Source organism: Nelumbo lutea, chromosome 2, assembly GCF_056320005.1.
Source record: "Nelumbo lutea isolate HS-2025 chromosome 2, American lotus-T2T, whole genome shotgun sequence".
NCBI classification, from domain to species: Eukaryota; Viridiplantae; Streptophyta; class Magnoliopsida; order Proteales; family Nelumbonaceae; genus Nelumbo; species Nelumbo lutea.
The window spans coordinates 46,231,907-46,251,941 of NC_142685.1; the positions used below are offsets into that span (position 1 = coordinate 46,231,907).

Consider the following 20,035-nt stretch of genomic DNA (forward strand, 5'->3'; position numbering starts at 1 on the left):
TTTAAAAAGAAAATAAATTATTTAATAAAAATTAATAAATTTGAATAAATTTACCTCCATATATCATTTTGATCATTTCTATCATCAAATTGAATATTGGGTTGACGGGGATAGTGTATTCAAAATTGGATCAAACCAGATAGTTAGACCAGAAAAATTGGGAACCGGACACCGTTTCACCTCAAAATCGTTTTTTGTCCAAAAACCGTTTATTTGGTTAGCGAGTTGCTGACCTGGGTGGTCAAACCGTCAACTTAGACAACGATTTTTGGACTTTTTTGTTTTTCTATTTTTTATTTTTTCGTTAGAGAATGTCATCCATTCGAACCGAATAGTTGGACCGTTTGACCCCATAACAGTTCCCTATCTTGTCTAATTTTAAAAACTTTGGACAGAGAGTGGGTGCCTTGCCTTGAGCTTGGCTAGGTCATGTCGCGCTGACCTAGCACAACCCAATTTACACCTCTACTTGAACCCGCCCACACTAGGGACAGGGCAAGGAAATTCGAGGATTCTCAATCCTTGATGGAGTGGAGTGGCTTGCCCCTGAACTTGCCCAACATTGAGGAGTGGTTACCTTGCCCTGAACCCACACAACACTGGGGACGGGGAAGGGATTGGATAAAGTGTCTTAAACTATGGGACATGGAAATGGATGGGGTGCCCTTCCCTGAACCCAGTGGAATTAATAAAAATGTTAGCTTTTATAATTATTTTTATTTATTCAAAGTTCATCAAAATTTTACTTAAAAATAATAAAAATTATTAATAAAACTAAATTTATTAAAAAACTATTTGTTCATATTCAATTAACGATAATTACTTTTTTATAAATCAACATTAAATGAAACAAATAAAATTATTAAATCAAACAAATAAAATTATTAAATCTTTCAGATTTTCCCGTGCAACCTATGGGGATTCAGGTGTATCACCAAATACACCCCCCCCCCCCGCCCCAAATAAATAAATAAATAAAAGAACTGTTTTTTCTTACCTGACTGAGTGCCGATATCTCATTGCATTCATATTCTAATAGCAAATTTGACCAGTTAAGTTAGGAAGGGACCATAAAGTATGCATAATCTGAACAACTGCTTGCCGTTTGTTATTTTAAGGAACATGAAAAGTAGACGAGGAATTTGTCATAGTCACTTCTCCTGCTATAGAACCCAAATGATAGGCAACCTTCAGAATACGACCTGTAGCCCTCTAGCTCAATTGGGATGTTCTACCCGGTAAACCTTCTCTAACAATTGTTCAACTTACTCATCAAGAAGGGAAAAGAATAAGATGTTCGATTTACTGGTTGGCTGCCACTTAAATGAATCTTATAAAACTAAAAAAAAAAAAAAATCCTCATGCCCAAAAGATGGAAACATATAATCAAATTTCAAAAGTTAGACTTGATCCACCCTAAATACATAATTCCCCATATACTGCAGCAAAATATGACGCGACTTTCATTGCAAATGCCTACAGAAAGAAATGTGGTAGTTTTCTCCAATGGCATCTGTATACATGATGATAATATACAAGTTGCCAGGCCAAACGTAGACACGCTGCCCTGTACAGATATACTTCATGTCCTCCAAGATTTGCCAATTCTCCTTCCAACTCTTCCTACAATACCCAATCAGAAGTTGGGATTCCATGCTTTTGAAACCACTCAGGCATGTTGAATCTTTCATAAAGTACAGGCCTCACATCCTTCTGGAGGGAGAGGTGTTTAAGGAGTGGAAGGAGGACTTCCAAAAGCTGAAACATTGTAAAGAAAAATAAATAATTTGGTGCAAAAATTATTAAAAATCCAAATATAATGTTCAGAACAAAAACACAATATATTAATTTTCTTGGTTTGAAATAATTCTGGGTACCTGCTCATCATAGGGCTGTCCTGCAGAAAATGGTATGCATGGTATTCCATTAAGTGGTTGCAACAAGAAGCTGAATGGGTTATTATCAACAATAACAATTCGGCAAAGATCCTTTGATAGGCAAGAAAGATCCTTCACATGCTCCCGGTATTCTCTGATGCACAAAATTGTGGAAATTTCATCTGAGTAACAGCATAAAGTTTGAATTCTCTTAACTGCAGAAAGTCCAGGTTTTCACCCTCAATGCAGTTCTCCATAAGTGGAAGCAGCATTAACAACATTTAATCAAGACAATAAACCTTTATGTAGCAAGTCAAGTATGAACTTGACACCATGCATGCATGCTGTTTCAGAAAATATACACCTTAACATGAATCTAACCACAAATTATGGGATTCATTGCAATTCAAGGAATATATGTATGTTCTGTCCATGGTTTGGGAACTTAAGCAGAAATAAAAGCTTGATGCTGCCTCAAAGTTATTGCTTTTCTGGTTTTATAATTTTGTTGGGACAGGATTAAGCAAGGGAGATGTATTTTAGGGTTAGGCAAATATGGTCCTCCTCGCCCCCTCCCCTTTTAACAACTTTTCATGTCTTATTATTATGATTTATGAATATAATGAATGCGAAGGAAATTGCCTAGTGCAAATGTATCTCTGAGATTTTAGATGGCTACAACGTGGCAAATTGCACTCACATGGAGAGAATAGGGATCCAACCTTCAGTAAGATCCACATGAGAAATCTAAATAAAGTTCTAAGCTGACAAAAATGCCTGCACGTGGTCTATTACATTATTTAAGATGGACCAGGGAAAAAAGTACGAAAAAAAATTCCAGTAAAGTTACAATAATCAACAGATGAGATGGTTCAGTTGTCCAACTGTAGTTTTTAGATTATCATTTCCCCTAGATGCATATCCTATTTTATGATAACAATGACTTGAACTTGAACACAATACTACCTAGAAGCTATTAAACAGCAGCTCTACTTACGTGCTAATTGTTGAAGGCCGATAAAGACGAAGGCTAAATCGCTTTTCAACATCTAATCTGTCAACAAGTGGTCTAGCATAACCTGTAGAGCACCCAAAGATGAACTGTTTAAGGAAATTAAAAGGAAAAGATTAAGTGATCAAAGGAAAAATTAATTAGCACGTAAACCTTCAAGACCAGCGGTGAATAGCACAAGATCCGCAAATTCACTTGTCTGCTTCAAGAATTCTCGCAAACCTGGACGTTCAAACACTGTGACATGATTGACCTTGGGTTTTCCATCAGATTCCTTCAAAAACAGTGTATGTTTGATTAAGTTTCTTCCATGTATAATGGAGTTATGGATAGATAACTGGATAAATGACAAAGAAACTATTAAAAATACCTTATCTGATGATACACATTCCAGCTCAAACCACTTCAGCCCAGCTTCTATTGCTTGATTACGGACTATTGCAGGCAAGCTAAATGTCTCATATGCACATACCAGGGTTTCATCCAAGTCAAGGACCACCTACATACCAAAGTGCATCTATCAAAATCTCTATATTCTGAAGTAAAAGCAAGCTCTATGCACAACAAAAGCTAAAAAAATATAACTGGCAAATGAGGATTAAGAGAATAATTGATCTGGCAAGTAAGAAGAATGCTGGCCTATTATTTTCCTTCAACTTTCAAGTCTAGCATGAGAGATGTTTTAGACTCGATAGAGAAAAAGTAGTTGACAGACAGACTTCACATTGTTTCAAAAATTTCTTTAGTTTTGCAATGTTCATGCACACATGCAACTTAATAAATTATTCTTTTTTTTTATATCTTTTGAAGCGCTACACAACCGGGGGGGGTAGCCCATCCCCCAACCCAGGTGCAGGCGGGATTCGATCCAAAGTCTCCGCTACGACCAGCGGGAAACCTTACCAACCAGCTAGTTGGCACCTTGCAACTTTAAAAAATTAATTCCACCTCACAGGATCTTATATTTACGGCAAAAAATGAAGATTAAGACCTTTCCTGTAAGCCCTGTTTAACCTCTTTACAACCATCATTGATCAACCTTGTATCAACTATTAGAATCTCTTAAATCTGGTCTTAACTTATTGTTTTAATAGGTAAAGTAAAAGCTTTGTATTATACGGAATTATGGATCAAGTAAAAAGATCATATACATCAGCACCAATGTACATTGAAGTATTATACACTGGGGAGTTGCTTAAAGATCAGCCAGAGAATATATCACATCATGAATTTCTATTTGCAAACAAGGATTTAAAGTCAAATAAGTGTATGGAACTTCCTAAATTCCCTGTGCACTGAAATCCAGATTTGTAGTGTTCCTTGTACCTGGACCATGTCTTCTCCCTTTTTTGGCACAATACAAAGCAGAAAACAGCAAACAACACCATTGCCCATAGAGCTTTACCTCTTTTGTTAGCCCTTAAGCTTCCAATGATTCAAGAAGACTTCTATAGAACCTAGTAAGCACCACTACAATCTGAAATTCCCAATTAACTCAGACAATATGAAAGAAGTAAATTGGCAATGGAGAAAGATGTAATTTCCACTTTTCTGGTTTCCACATTGCTAGCACAGAGAATGCAATCAAAATTGCCCAGATCAATCCCTCTTGTGAAGAGTCTCTCTATGATTAGGCATTTACCAAGAGTTTCCAACCAGGCAAAGAAAGCTACTCTTGATGGTATATAGACAGTGGACTCTAGAGCTTGGAAATGTACAAGGGGAAGAGTAATTCAGTCTTCTAAAGAATGACGTTTCTGTAAAAGAATCTTAACATCTAAGTTTTAAGTATTTGCCTCTTGGGTCTTGTTGGAATGCTCCAACCTGTTGTACATTCCTTAATTTTATTTAATGATTAATGAAATTACTTGCTGATAAAAAAAAAAAATCTTAAAGCAAGATCTTCTTATCCCTTTGTCATGGGGCTGGTTTTTGTTTGTGGATCTTGAGCAGAGCCTCATTCATTGGCTCAATTTCCCTATCATTTAGGTGTGATCCGAGACTTGGGTTCAAAACTGTCTCACCAATGAAGATCTCCAAGCACTTTGAAAAAAGAGATTTGCTATCCTGGACTGCAATATAAAGAGAGAGGTATATATCCATTAGGGGATGATCATCATGCCAGGGATCTACCCAGAATTTTCCCCTAGTTCCTTTCTCCAATTTTGTGTCTGATGTCTATTATAAAATGGTGGTAAGCTTTTCCAATCCAATTCCACATTAAATATTCCTAGGATTGTTTAAGACTCTTGTTGCTCCCATTACCCATTGTAAATTTCTTATTCCATAATTTGTGACAATAACCTATTGACCTTCCTCCAAGGTCTTCCAGTCCTTTATTGAAGCATCAATACCACTTCCTTAGTAGTTAGATGCCAAAAGGGATAAGGTCACAGATGTTGAGACACCTGCTTGTATTTGAGGATAAAACTTTTTAAATTCAACTCTATAAGTTTCTCATAAACTATTTTAACTAGTTTATGTACCATGAAGAGGAAAGGCAACTAAAAATTGGGTTGTCCTGCATCACACATACACATGCATCCAGATATTATATACACAAACAGAGATAGAGCATCTAATCCATCCCACAATATGCAGGATTCAGTTGGAAGATTGTAAGGGATGACCAAGCCCGGTACATGGCATTGTGGCACCAAAAAAGGAAAAAAAATACTTTTTTATGAAGAAACCTGAAGGGCCGCAAACAGACTGGATCAAATCAGATATAGGGTAGACCCAAATTTGATTGTTCTGATTCGAATCAAATATTCAAATCTTACCCACCAGATTGCAATTGGATATTAAATAGTATTGATAAATTAAACTAAAAATGATCTTGATATTGTATATCATGAGCAAAATATGTCGAAAATAAATTTTATAAAACTTGTACCAATGGCTCTTTAGTAAAAACCGAACAGTCAAACCAACTTTATTAATAGAATACAAACATATATATATATATATATACAGACTTGAGAACAGCACATGTTGAAAGAAAGCTCCTGTTTGTAGCCTTCAAAAGTAACCTCACGGTTACCCTCGAAGAAGACACTGCGGTGCCGGAGGAATAAATAATCTAATATTTTCAGATATAGTAAACTAATCTCCTCGGTTCACTATCCCTCCCCCATGGATGGCTATACACGAGCGGGAGAACTGACTTTATCCAAGATGCCTTAGATCTTTTCTTTCGGGAGTAGGAGTCAACATCCAATATGATGAATTCTCTTCGAAAAGCCGGTTGTTTCAGGCCGAATTGCTAGGTGGAAAATGTTGTTGTCAGAGTTCGATATCACTTACGTCACCCAGAAATCGATGTTGGGACAAGCTATTGCTGATCACCTTGCACGTCACCCTTTACCATGTTACGAGCCGCCCATGATGGATTTTCCGGAACGGGAACAACTAGGCATCGAAACTTCAGATCTATGTGCCAAATCCCAGTTACAGCTGAATATTCAGTTCACACCAATACTTCAGTTCACACTAGGACAGGAAAGCTCAAATCCGAGTTTAGACTGAATAATCCGCCTAGGACACCAGAATATCGAACCATGAACGAAGAAGGGCATGAGAGAAAAGCATATTGCCTAGTGATTGTGAGGCCCCAATTCTTGACTGGAGGGGACACCAAAGGCCTCTGCCCTACCGATCCATGCCATTCTTCGTAGTATACCTGACAAATCGGGAGGTGTAGCTGCAATAGCACCAGTTTCTATGTCTGTTGGCTTTACCTTTTTTTAAAAGTATGTATGTGTGTATACGTTCCAACTTAAACAAATTAAGTTCAGATCACACTTAACTGGATCAAATTCAAATTTGGATAAATGGATACCAATTGCGGCCCTACAAAACCTCAAGAATTTTCAAACCCATAGTTCTAGGAGGAATCTTAGATGAAACCTGGTGGCATAAATTATAATGAAGAATAATATCAAAATATTAGAAGCAACTACATTTGAAATGGTTTCTAAGCAGTGTGCGCACAAAAGGATGGAAGTTCCTTTTTTTTATCAGCAAATGGAAGTTCGAACAATTAAAAAGTGGTTTAAATCTAAGGGAATTGAAGAGAGAGAAGGAATTTACTTAGATGTTGGGAGTAGAATGTTCCTATGAATGTGAAGCTTTCTTCTGTTTTTTTTTTTTTTTTTGAAAAGAAATGAATTTGAAACTTTCTTTGATAGATTAGCTTTTGAAATCCAATCCTTGATCAATCCTATAACCTATAGAGGAATTGGATGAATTAGAGAGAGAAAAAAAAAATTATGGTACAAAGGCCCATTACCCAATGATGGCCCCAACTGTCTGATGCATAGAGAAAAAACATTCCATGTGCAATTATACTATTCAGATTTCAAAATTCGAATAATCACTCTTCACTATCGCAACATTAAAAGGTTCTTGGTCCCATTGGCACTAAAGCAGAGAAGGGCTTTCTCACAGATCTGCAAACAACCTAACTGATTCTGACCATAGAAGGGGTAGGAAGGACTGACTGGATTTGCAGGCACCATGCTTGAAGCTCATACCTGAGTTTTCAATGTAAGGTTTGGCCTTTTGGTTGTCATTAAAGGATATTTTTCAGATTCCGTTAAAGCAGGGGCGGAGCTAGAGTCTTTTCTTGAGAGGGACCAAAAGCTAGGAAACATAGGTAAAGGGTCAAAATATAAGTGGGATTTAAATGTGTTTTATTCGAATTTTGAAGGGATAGGGAGGACCATGGCTCCCCTCCGCCACCCCCTGGCTCCACCCCTGCCTTAAAGGTAAAATAAAAGGATCCACTCAACCAAATTTTATCATTGTATACTCAGACGGTTTAAAGTATCGATACAGACAATACACATGAACAAACATATCGGGTGTTTTGATACCAAAAAACATCATTTTTTAGGTTTTTTTCCTCGAAATTGGCCCGCGCGCGGGAGGGGGGGGGGGCAGGGCATTCTTAGGCCTGCCTACCCCCTGAAAATGCCCAAAATCCCAAATCCCTTGCATTTGCAATATTGGTGGCTTATTGACACAATACAATACACCTGGTACAAGGCGTATCATGTTGAAATTTTGAACCTTGGATACACATTTAAATCTTAATTTGTATTAAAGTTGTTTTAGCATAGGCTGTGATGCTATGCTAACTTGGAGGAGCCGGTAAAAGCATACGCTGTGATGCATGACTTAGGCAGGTTTTCATCTGCCCACTTGGAATTTCCATCAATTGAAACAATAGAATTTTGGCAGAATGGAAGAAGAAAGTATCCCCCCAAAGATGGAAATTGTGAAATCAACTGAGAGTTTCATGTCAAGCCTTCTATTTTTGTCATTCCTTTAGATGTTAGCAATCCTTGCAGAGAAACTACAAAGGGGTATGTTATGGGATGGGACAGGAGATGAGAAAACCACAACTAAAGAATTCAGGTGTTCTTGCTAGTAGCAGTGGGATATTTTGGGAATAGACCCCCTAAAAAGCATGATTCAAGCCCTCCTTGGTAAATAGGTATTGGAAGAGAGGAAGCAAATTAAGGAAATTGATGATCTAACATTTAAGTAAAATATGGCAGTAGGTTTACAAATTGGGATTTTTCCGAGGTGACAAGAAACTGGGACACCTGCATATGAAAATGCATCACAAAAGTTTGAGGACATTTACAAGAAAGTCACATCCAAGTTTGGCATTGAAGACCATGTAGATTCCAGAAGGATGTTTTAGGTGGAACACTCCACCTTTTAAGCCATGGCAGCAGAAAAAAAGTTTCAGAAATGAAGTTGGTTCCACTTGTTTTATATCTCAAAATTTAAGGTGCAACAAGGAGTTGCAATTTTTCTGAAAATTGTCAAAACTCCAATATAAACTACTGATTCAAGCTGGAGCTCCTAAAAGCTTGACAGTGATGGCAGCAAAAAACGAGGAAAGCCCATGACAGTATGATTCACAGCATATACAAAACCACTACGCTACACTAAGAGACAAGGATACACCCCGACTGATGACAGGCTTGGGGAAAGGATAAGCCATGGAATTCTTTTTTGACATACAGTCACTTGAACAGCAGCCTCTCTGCTTTCCCAATTACTGCCTCCAACTGAGAAGAGGAGAACCCAATCTTTTCCAAAGTCTTACGAAACGAGTCCACACTGCAAAAGAAAAGGGGCGGTGCAAAAGAAAGTGACTGACTGATCCCCACCCCTCCTGGAAAAGGGAGCATAATTGACCAAAATCACCTCCAAGGAACTTCATCGACATCCTGTGCAGAGAGGAGAAGGGAAAAGGATTTCACAGACTTGAACCTTTGGTATTTGTTTAACAAAGTGGCTGCTCTCAGACTTTAACCTACATTCCCAAACTTCAAACTTGTCGGCCCGAGAATATACCATTACACCAACTTTGTTAATTTCCCTTGCATCTTAAAATTTCCCTCCTAGGTTCATTAATGTTTTCTCAATCAATCACAATAGTATAGATAAGCAAGTCAGGGCACCAGATACATGAAGGATTTATATCTAGTTCACAGAAAAGCATTTGGCATACACTAAACTATCACGGTGCAAAAAGCAATTCCCACGTATAAAAGGCCATTACCACAACTTTGGTTCCAGTTATCTGGGATCTACCTAGCATACCGACGATATTTATCCCTTCAAATATTCCCAAGCAATGTAAGCAGAAACCATCTGAAAATGTAAATTCCATTTGATCATTCTATCAAAAACTACGAGATGCACAATCAACAAATGCACATGACTGAAGCTAGATCATACGCTTTTGCCCATTACTACAAGAATAAATATACTAAAAAAATCAATGAATTGATGATAAAACTTAAAAGATCGGAACGAACAAAAACAATAAGAGAGAGAGAGAGAGAACCCATCAGGGAAAAAAAGACAAGAAAAAGAAAGGAGTCCCGAAATCCCATAATTCCAAAAACGAGAGGTCGTCGACTACAGGAACTTACTGTGAGCTTCTCGATCCGCTGATCAAGGTCGCTATCGTCATAGCTGGTAATGTGCGAAGGGACGGAAGGCAAATCTTGATGGGGAAGTTCAACGACAGGCAAGGGCTTGAATGAGGCAGAAGAGGACGAGGATGAAGAAGCGAGTAAGGGATGTCGAAGGCCAATAAAAGACAGAACCTGCGCCATTGAAGGTGTTCCCCTGAGGATCTGGAGGAAGATTTGAAAGAAGAAGGCCAACCAGTTCAACAGAGTCCTCCATACTTGCAGTGGCCTCGGCGCATAAACATCGGCCTGGGCCAGCTCGGCCATGGCCGCTTTAGAGCAAGCAAAAAATGGAAATAATATAATATTTGTAGACAAAGAGACGGATAAGAACGTTAACGTGTTCTCCCCGGAAAAGCCTTCGTCGTTCTTCTATATACCTGAATCGAATGGAAGAAAAGAAAGAAGCCAAACCCAATAAATCAATCAATCAATCAATTCAGGGCAATCAAGCGTCGTGGTAGTGGCTTTTTTTTCCACGAAGAATTCCTCCTTTCCTTTCTTATTCTCTCTCCTCTAGAGGAGGCTAGAGAAGGAGAAGGAAGGAGGAGGACAAAAACTTTGGTGGGTCCCATTTCAAGAGTCAAGACCGACCAATCAGAGAAGAGATTCATCGTTACATCCCTCTGTTCGAGATCGGATCTGCTCCTTACACGTGACATTTCACACACATTCCGCTATGCATTAGAATATCTCCCGTATTTATATATTATTATTTATGAGAAATGTTCCTAATTTACGGTGGGATGTGCCTCTGTGAAGTCGTTCTGAAGTGCCCTGTGTGAGGAGCATATCCCAATCCCCCTGTTCTCGTTTTTTAAGAAGATGATCCATTAGTCAGGTGACTTCTGGAACTAGGGACCTGGGAGAAAGAATGAGAGATGAGAGATCGGTTGGACAAAGTCGCCGGATTAGTTGCCTTGGTGGTGACTCGGACTCTGAGTTGGAACCCGGCAGATGCCTACGAGGAAAAGTGACAAACTGGTAAGTCCTTTTCACTTTTATTTTTTTTTGTTGCCGATCGATGGCTGTTGGCTCTATTTTTTTTTTTTTAATTTGATGATGAGATCAGATTCACTTGCTTGATTGCATGTGATCGATGAGGCAGAATAAGGTCAAACTGATTACTGATCCAATGATCATGAGCGTCCACGTATCACTGTAGAAATAGATAGGGGGATGCCGGAGGCGGAGGCGGAGACTGAGCTCCAATTGTTGAACACCCAATTCCCTTATTTTTTATATTTATTTATATATTGAAAGAAATTAATAAAAGTGGGCCCTGACATGGCGATTGGCGAGATAGACATCGGCCTTGGCATTGGGATCTTGCTTTTCCTTCCTTCTGAGTTCTGAGTTGTCAAGCAGAAAGAATAGAAATATAGAATAGGCTGTCTGTGTAAAGTTAAGACCGTTGGATTGAGACCACTGTGTAAAAGCCTGATATAGAAAAAGAAAAAGAAAAGGGCTATCTCACGAATCATGAGGCCTGGTTACGTGGAAACACCGAACATGTTGATTTGATTTGAGCAATTCCGTCTGACCGGGAGACTCGATCCACGTATGGCCTAAAAATAGATTGCTTCTTTCTTCCTTTGAGAGATTAGTGGTTGATTGGGCTGAATTTGTCTTCTCATTTGATTAAGCTTAATAATAATAATAATAATTAATAGCAATAAACCAAATAAAATAAAAAATGAAAAAGAAGATAAAGAGAGTAGGAAGCCATGCTTAGCTTGTGTGATCCATATTCCATTTTGGTCGGTTGGCATGCAATCGTTTAGCAGAATAATTAGCAAAGAAATGTCGCTCTTAATACGCCAGGGTTAGCTTTTGACTTTATTTTTGGACACAACTCAGATTGGGTGACGCCCTGGCCCATGGCCCATGGCCCATGAGCATATAGCAGATAGGAATTAAGAATTGGATGTTCCACAACCAATAACTTATATCTTTCTCTGCAAGAAAAGAGGGGGAGGGGAGGACAGTGGATAATGAGAAAATCTTCCCAAGAGAGTTGGCAAATTTATCTTGAACGGCTTACGATTGTGGAATGTGACTTTTGGGGTGTGTGGGTCTCCATTTCTGTCCAAGAATAAGAAATGTTCCAAGCTTTGACGCACACGGGACTTAGGAGGACCCCAGCGACAGCTCGCACAGCCCTTAATTAACAATGCTATCCCACTTCACAACCCACGTCATGTATGTAGCCGATTCCGATTTCATGTAGTTGGGATAAGGCTTGGATGAGGATAATGATGATATCAGTCATCAGTGTTCCAGCCCATCAAGACGATAACCATCCAAAAGGGAACCTTTCATTGATATCTTTCCAAAAACAGATTTTTTTTGTGCAAAATGTTTAGCAGACACAGCTTGGTGAGACTTTCTTTCACACTTCTGCCCAATTAATCCAGGAATAAGCTGCATCACCATCCAAATGCATGGTTCATATTTGAAAAAGGAGATCGATTCCCATTTAATTGCATCTTCCGATACTGGAATCTGTAGGTTCCATATGGATTCGTGTGAGCTTAATAGCTTTGTAAGTTTGTATTCACGAGAAAAATAAAACCACCTTCTTTCCTCTTTTGTCTTCTTTTTCATTTTGGCCGCTCAGAGTCAGGGTCACAGGTAAAAAGGTAGCAACTATTTCATTATCCTGACCCTCCAAAAGTAATAGCTCACATGATTGCTGCATCAATGTGGTAATCGTTGGAACTATGAAGTAGCCTCTTCTACATGCATCTCTCTTATACTGTTATACAAAAGAAAACCCACAAAAATCTTTTATAAACCCATTATTAATGACTTGAATCTTGTAACTGTACATACACGTATACATTAAACATCCAACATCAAGAGCATATTTTAGAAACATTCTTCCCTACACAGTGTCAGAATTCTGCACTCAAGCACTTGCAACATCAAAGTCATACCCCCACCCCCCATCAACAGCTGAATCAGATATTTCCCAAAATTTGTCACTCGTATGAATAGGAAAGCCATGGATGCTGTAGTGCATCCTTTGCACTTAGCCGCTTCTCTGGGTTAATCTCAAGCAAGTCTCTGATAAACTCAATAAACCCTGCATCAGAAACCTGTAGATGATGCTCCAGTGAGGACTGCTCTGGAATTATATACTCCAGTTGATTTGTTTCCTGTAAAGGGAATGACAAAAAGAATTGAATTCAAATTCAGTAGAACCAATTACCAAAGTTGATAGAAATACTGACTGGCTCATTTAGTTGATAAATAAAATGCACTAGGCTATTTTGTTTCTGTCAAAAATCCTTCTTTTTGGTAATCTACCTTTTCCTCACCATGGTCCTGACATGTATGCTAGAATGGATTATGAGTTTTGAATGAGGACTAGACAATGCACTCAAGGACGATCCTGAAGTGAATCTCTACCATTTTATCTTGTTTAAACAAGCTGTTGCTGCACCTGTAGACTGCTTCCACAGCAGTGCTTATTCATTGGTTCCACAAACCAACGTTTTCATGCCCAAAGAATTGTACCCACCCACCCATCCACCCACCCAATGTTTGGGCATCATACAGGTACCCTGAACTTTAGAGCACCTAGTCTGCCTTAGTACACCATATAACTGACGTTCCATTTTTAAACAAAAGAAAATATGTCCAAATACTAATGTTTACAATATTATGTATTCTTAAGGAATTAGTTCTTGTTAGATCCAAATAAAGAGATTGCAAGGAAACCTCATTAATATAATATAGATCATATTCCTCCGTGAAATACTTGTGTGTCTCCTGGCCCCTTTCTAGCATCTCCATATCAATAAGACCAAGCATCTCAATCATGCGTGCAAGCAACATCACCAATGCATCATTTGGAAAAAGCACCTGTTCGAAAGTAATAATTAGGGTACAGGAAAGAGATGAACTTTTTCACTTTTATGTGCCTATATAACAAAAAGATACCAATATACCACAACAAATAGAAAAAGCTAAAGGGATACGTTATATAAAAAAACCACCTAAAGGATTTACTGATGTGTACAAAATGCTTGCTACACCATGTGTTCAGCAATGCAATTAAGGAATCCTCCTAATAGGTCATGCGATAAACACTTTGAACAGACAAACAGACAAAATCAACAGACAGAGAAGACAAATAATACATACATAACTTCACATGAAAAAGGTATTATTCTTGTATGTGTGTGTGTACAAATGTGTTTTAACTTTTTGGATATTATTTTATTATAGTTCATAGGTTTAAAACTGATTGAATCTTAGCTAGCCATGGATTCCTTTTTCCTAAAATATACTTAATATGTCAAAAAAAATCCAAATACTATAAAATTATTGCAGCATGAAAAATGCATCTCTATTTAGTCACTACAAAAAAGAACAATTTAGTGGATCCATATGTGCCTCATGTTAGCAATTACTGTCAATGTTAGTAAAGGACATAAAGTTCAACAGTGAAGAAAGAGTCTAAAAACTATCTTCTGAGCAGCAGAATATATAGGAGAACAGAAGCAAAGAGGAAGTTATGAAATAAAAAAGAAAATAGAAGTCATCCCATGAGACAAGAGAAGAATAAGGCAAACTTGATAACTTACATCACCAGAACAGAGCTCAGCCAAGACACAACCAAGAGACCAGATATCAATCTTTTGGTCATATGGGAGCCCTAAGATGACCTCAGGTGCCCTATAGGAACGAGACTGTACATATAAGCATAAATTATCTGTCAGAAAGCAACTACTTCCCAGATCAATAATCTTTATCTCGCATCTGCTGTAACTTTTGATGAGAATATTCTCAGGTTTCAGGTCACAGTGGATAATTCCCAGGTGATGCAAGTATTCTAGTGCTTCCAAACATTGCCGAGTTATGATCTGAAAAAAGCAACATAACCAAAAATCCATGTTAGGCTTTGACTAGATAAGAAAGTAAACATTTAATAAAAAAAAGATTTGGAATTTCCAATTCATAAATACCAATCAAACTAACCTGTATCCTGTGTAATGTGAAATAGGGTTCACCACCAGAATCTTGATTAAATTTCTGAAATTCATATAAATTTGCTCGTAGAAGTTCACAGACAATGAAAAGATGCTCCTGCAGTGGCTTCAAAACCATTAGACATGATAACATAAAATAGAACCAAAAAAATTGCATGGTACTCATAATTTGTCAATTTAGTCTTTTTCTTTTTCTGATTTGTCTTTCTAAGGAAGATATCCAATATCCGTGCGGACTTGAGACAAAATAAAACATAACAAATAGTAAGTAATAAAAAAAGCAGCATTTTCAGGCTTGCATTCACCTCTTTGATAAAATTATCATCACATGCTCTCAATGAAATGTTTGATTTTCTATTTACATGAGAAAAACTATGAATTAACCATACTTCTGGAGAAGCAAAAGCATGCTTAGCAATGAATTTATTTTTATAACAGGTTCTCCAAGTTTGAGCATGGGATTCAATTCCATCATGTTCAAGTCAGTGTGACATATGTTTAAATAGATTTTTCACATATTCTTATGGAGAGGAAACATTAGATTGGTTTCTATATCAGGTTCCCTGAGGCTTGAATAGGAATTAAAGTTCCACCATAAGAGATCTCTGACATTAGACACACACAGAATCCACACTCCCAACTTTATGGGAGAAGTTTTGGAGAAGGATCCACTTCCAAAGTGCAGATCAAGGGTCTGGAAAAGGAGCTTCCCTAAATATTGAAGAAGGTATTTTGGGAACTGAGAGCAGAACACCATCAAGAGACAAAGCAATTGAAAAGCAAGTATTAGGTATTGGTGTCTTCATTACAGTAATCAAACCCTCTATAACCACTCATTCATCCTGTACTTTCATGGGCAATATAATTGGTTTATTTTTTTATCGCAAAGGTGCAAACATTGAAAGATCTTAAGCAGGTCATATGTTCTTTTCAAAAAGTAGTATCTTTAACATGAAAAAGAAAGTTGCTGCAATCAACAGGAAGGAAGAATTTTGGAACATTAACAAATCACTCCTTAAGGAACATGATCAGATAGGACATTTCAGAAGTTGGAAAAGGAGACAAACGCAGGCTACTCTATGAAATAAATCTACAATTTCAAGCAGTGTTTTAAAAACTGAACCAGGCATTGATGTGGATATGCTCATATGCCCCAGTTCGCAGGTCAAACATTTCACCTAAGTTCAACTAGTTCAACTGTCAGATCAGCAAAACACCATAAATAAATTGATTAAATAAAAACAAGAATATGGCAAAAACCAGAAACCAGCTAAATGAGCTCAATGGTTCATGATTCAGCTGTAGTTTGGGTCCAGATCAATGAATTTTTATATATTCCAGGCAATTTAAATTTGTGATCTGGGAAGGATCCTGTTCAGCTGCACCTGGTTCAAGTGTTCAAAAAGCCAGTCTGGTTTGGATATCAAAACATTAATTTTAAGGTTAAACAGAAACTACATTCCCTAAACCATAAGTGGTAAAAACAATAAAAAGAATCAACCTTCTTTCAACTACATACCTGATGATAGAAGTAGTCATAAAGGCGTAAAATGTGATGTTCATCTATGGGGTCGTGCTTGTTCACAAACTTTAGAAGCTTGATCTCATCTAAACTCTGATCAAAAAAATCTTTATCATTTTTTATTATTTTCAGGCAAACATTCATTCCTGTGTGAAGATCATAAGCCTGGACAACTTTACTGAAAGCGGCCGAACCAAGGTATTCTGTAAGATAATATCTTCCTGCTATAATTGTGTTTAGAACAACGGGTAAATCTTTGTTCTCTTCAAACCCAGTCCTGCATTGCATACATAACTCATGTGCATAAGTGCTCCTCTAAAAACCATCCAAATGAAACCAAAGAAATGTAGTCTCAGCCATTACCACTAGGCAATAGCATTACAATTTACAAATCATATATGTGAATCCCCCACTGAAATTAAAAAGAAAAAAAAAAAAAGAAGTGACCTTCAATTTAACCAAGCCTGGTATGAACACAGAGAAGTCCTTTGGGTCAGCCAAGTTGAATCAGTCAATAAGTTCTGACTGGTGAGATAGACACAAAGGATCAGTTCATACCAGAACCTTGGGTGTTGCCCCTCTTTTGCGTCATGATATATGAAATTTTGATGGAACCTACATAGTCATTGGGCAGTCACCAACCTGTTCTTCCTATGCATAATTCTCAGGTCAAATATTTCATAATCATCCTCACAATTTCCATACATCGGATGATCACTTGGAGTAATACACTCATCTCCATCAACAGCAGTTCCAGATTCATGGTGCTCTCCAACCTTTTTTCTACAATCTCCTATTTCATGATCATTGTCTCCATTTAATTGGACAATCTCATCAGAAACCTGAAGATGTAAATGAGAGTCATTCTGAAGATCCACATCCACACTTTTAATAGACCAATTAGCACCCCCACTCCTTTTGCGCTCTGAGGAAGAATCGTGATCAGAACGACACTCGTAGACATGTTTTAACTGAACATCACTTGAACAAGTTTCTTTCAAGCTTTTAATCTGGTTGTGATCCTCCAATTTCCAACCATTATAACCTTTTATTCCCATGCAGCAATCACAAAGAGGATCCAAATTATACTTTCCAGAGCATCCATCAGGCCTAGATTCATCACCTTGTTCAGGTTGGGTGATTTCAACCCATTGATAACAATCTGCAATTGGAATTCTGTCATCCATGGAGGTATTATTAAGAAGACATGGCTTGTCTAAGTAATTAATAGTTGTCATTGAATGGAACCCTTCTGTTGCAGAATTTAGAACTGATGATTTCTTACAATTCCTGTCTGCCTCTGAAGTGGTGATATACTTGTCCTCACTCGGACAATTAAGTAAGTCCGACCCTCCAATACAGGTACATTTGAGATAGCCCCCATCTTTCTCATTGTACCAGTAAATGTCATTGAGCATATCAGAATCATGGTAATCACGAGCAGTACCAAATTCAGAGAATCTATCTGATGATACGTCAGATTTATCCTGAGCTGCATATGGATTTGTCAATCCTGTTGGAAAAATGAAAGGATAAGCTCAGCCTGAGCCAGAAACAGCTAGATTAGTGAATCTCTATGTCAGAAGCATATTTAGAAACTCAGTTAGCAGCATAATAAGCAACAGTAAACAAATTACTATGGCGATGTTTGGTACTGTGGCCATTTATTGAAGAAATGTTTTGTACAGGATTTATCTTGAAAAACAAGAAAAGTAATTGATAAACATTTTTTTTCTGTTATTTGACAGCTAGGCACCACATAAGCTGAACAGTAAATAAACGCCTGGATGTTGGGGGAAACATTAAAAAGAAGCTTCCCCCAATGGTTGGCTCTCACACAAACCGAGACAAACATTTTACCAAATGGCATTTTTGAATAAACACCTATGTGGTGATGAGCTGGTGCTGTTTTTCAAATAAACAGCAACAGAACCAAACACCATGTATGTTTTGCAGAAATCATAGAAGACCAATGAGTGCTTCTGTCCTTCTACCCACAAACTATTCACTTGAAATCAGCCTCCAGATGCCCATCTAAATCAGATATAGTAAAGTAACGAATTTGCAAGGAGGTAAGTTCTCTAGAGTCTAGACCCAAAAAGGAAACTGGAAAGGTGCGGTGGGAACTGGGAAGTAATCCATGGTACCATTTCCTAGCCAGCACTAATTAGTGATCAGAATACATTCCCTCGACATAGATTTGGCTGCAAAGACAATGATATATATTCTCAATCAAACTACAGAAATGGAGACATATTTTACAATCAGCATGGTGATTATAGAGAAATATAAAAGAAAGAATTCTAGGTCTAGATGTAGACCGAAGAGAGAATATCATGTCATTGTTCTTTCGCAGTAATGCAACGCTCTGTCACAGTCAACCCGGCATGTTTTGCCAGGGGAAAAATAACGAAGGGATCAATGGTTTTCACATTTGCTAAAAAAAAAAAAAAAAACAAGCAGTAACAGCAGACAAGAAATTTCTAGTTCTTCACACTAAAGGTTAAGGAACAATGTTAGGCGACAGAACAAGTATCATTGCAAAGTTCATGCCTTTAAGTTCCATATTTTTAATCAATGGCGAATTGGCGATAGAACATAGAAGATTAGTGTAAAATAGTTTCACTAGTGGAAAATGCTTCAACATAAAAATTATTATATCCCAAAAAAGAAGTCAAAAGTCATCAGTTCCAGACAAACTGAAATACAAATAAGATTAACCAATGCGCTTCATAGAGTGCTCCCATTTAACAAATCATTTTAACAAGCTTCCACGATTTTGAAAACGAGTTATGAGTTCCATAATTCAGGGAGAAAAAAAAATGAATTTTCGATCCATACCAGAAGCAGACATTTCAACACTTGAAGAACCCATGCTTATGAAATCATCCGACGAGTCAGAGCTAAAACCGGAGTAAAGAACTCCATTCGAAATCTCTGATTGCCGGCTACTGGACGGAATTCTCAGCGGAGGGGGCGGCGGGTCCATCGGGAACATGAACTTCTCGAAATCGAAGGAACCAACCTCCCCTCTCTCTACGATATCGTCTCTAAGTGCGGAAGCAGCCTGGGGAAACCCATTGTTCCTCAAGAAATCTAAGACAGCTTCGACGTCCGAGACCGCCATGGAGGCGCGAACAAAAATTCAGAGATAGAGGAGAGACCAAAAACTCATTTACAAAAAGTAAACCGGAACGGTTAGAGTGAGGAATTAAGGTTTGCATGCTTTGAACAACTTCAGAGCCACCAGCGCGACGAGAAATGAAAGTTCTCACCAACTTTGAAAAGTTGAGTTTTTGTTCCTTTTTCTTTTTCGGAGAAGGGTACTACTTGTATTTCCTTCGTATTTCTTCTCTTCTCGTGGGCCCAAATCCGTGAGCGATAAAACTAAACGACACGCGCGTCGTTTTTGCGCTTCCACGTCGCCTTAATATTTTCGCAATTTCGTTTTTTTTTAAATTTGATCACATCGTCTAGATTCTTTGCAACGAAATCGGGCGTTAGCTTGTAGGGTAGAAAGCTGGAATCACTCCGAACCTGCTACAAACAAGGCATGTGCAACGAGCTTTGTAAACCAATCAGAAATTGACACGCCATTGATCCTTGCAAGTGGAACCAGTACG

General features: G+C 37.9%; 2 protein-coding genes and 1 long non-coding RNA gene across 4 annotated transcripts; 1 reads left to right on the forward strand and 2 right to left on the reverse strand.

The window, feature by feature from the left end:
• Window positions 1-1,362: 1,362 nt before the first annotated feature.
• Window positions 1,363-10,525, reverse strand: LOC148870355 (Haloacid dehalogenase-like hydrolase (HAD) superfamily protein). Its single transcript, XM_088968821.1, has 6 exons — window positions 9,849-10,525; window positions 3,260-3,388; window positions 3,043-3,163; window positions 2,875-2,956; window positions 1,878-2,031; window positions 1,363-1,758 (listed from the first exon to the last, which is right to left on the reverse strand). Exons 1-6 carry the CDS (start codon window positions 10,155-10,157, stop codon window positions 1,624-1,626), a joined length of 930 nt encoding a protein of 309 aa, XP_088824947.1. The 5' UTR covers window positions 10,158-10,525; the 3' UTR covers window positions 1,363-1,623.
• On the forward strand, window positions 10,297-11,489 carry LOC148870356 (uncharacterized). Its single transcript, XR_016107042.1, has 2 exons — window positions 10,297-10,874; window positions 10,999-11,489. It is a non-coding gene; the product is annotated as an uncharacterized LOC148870356 (long non-coding RNA).
• Window positions 11,490-12,678: 1,189 nt separating this feature from the next.
• Window positions 12,679-19,716, reverse strand: LOC148870357 (uncharacterized). 2 transcript variants are annotated; one of them, XM_088968819.1, is made up of 7 exons: window positions 19,254-19,716; window positions 17,055-17,925; window positions 16,410-16,689; window positions 14,880-14,987; window positions 14,486-14,764; window positions 13,617-13,760; window positions 12,679-13,051 (listed from the first exon to the last, which is right to left on the reverse strand). In XM_088968819.1, exons 1-7 carry the CDS (start codon window positions 19,537-19,539, stop codon window positions 12,875-12,877), a joined length of 2,145 nt encoding a protein of 714 aa, XP_088824945.1. In that variant the 5' UTR covers window positions 19,540-19,716; the 3' UTR covers window positions 12,679-12,874. The 2 variants fall into 2 exon arrangements, with proteins under 2 accessions (XP_088824945.1, XP_088824946.1); XM_088968820.1 differs by having other exon boundaries at window positions 17,055-17,955; window positions 19,254-19,379.
• Window positions 19,717-20,035: the final 319 nt, after the last annotated feature.

Excerpts from the sequence above, each read along its gene's own strand:
- LOC148870355 (XM_088968821.1), bottom strand. The coding sequence starts at position 10,157 with ATGGCCGAGCTGGCCCAGGCCGATGTTTATGCGCCGAGGCCACTGCAA. Across the intron at positions 2,032-2,874 it reads CGGCCTTCAACAATTAGCAC|AGAATACCGGGAGCATGTGA; the intron begins GTAAGTAGAGCT and ends TTTGTGCATCAG. Across the intron at positions 1,759-1,877 it reads GACAGCCCTATGATGAGCAG|CTTTTGGAAGTCCTCCTTCC; the intron begins GTACCCAGAATT and ends ACAATGTTTCAG.
- LOC148870357 (XM_088968819.1), bottom strand. The coding sequence starts at position 19,539 with ATGGCGGTCTCGGACGTCGAAGCTGTCTTAGATTTCTTGAGGAACAAT. Across the intron at positions 14,765-14,879 it reads TCACATTACACAGGATACAG|ATCATAACTCGGCAATGTTT; the intron begins GTTAGTTTGATT and ends TGCTTTTTTCAG. Across the intron at positions 13,761-14,485 it reads CTGAGCTCTGTTCTGGTGAT|GTGCTTTTTCCAAATGATGC; the intron begins GTAAGTTATCAA and ends ACTTTCGAACAG.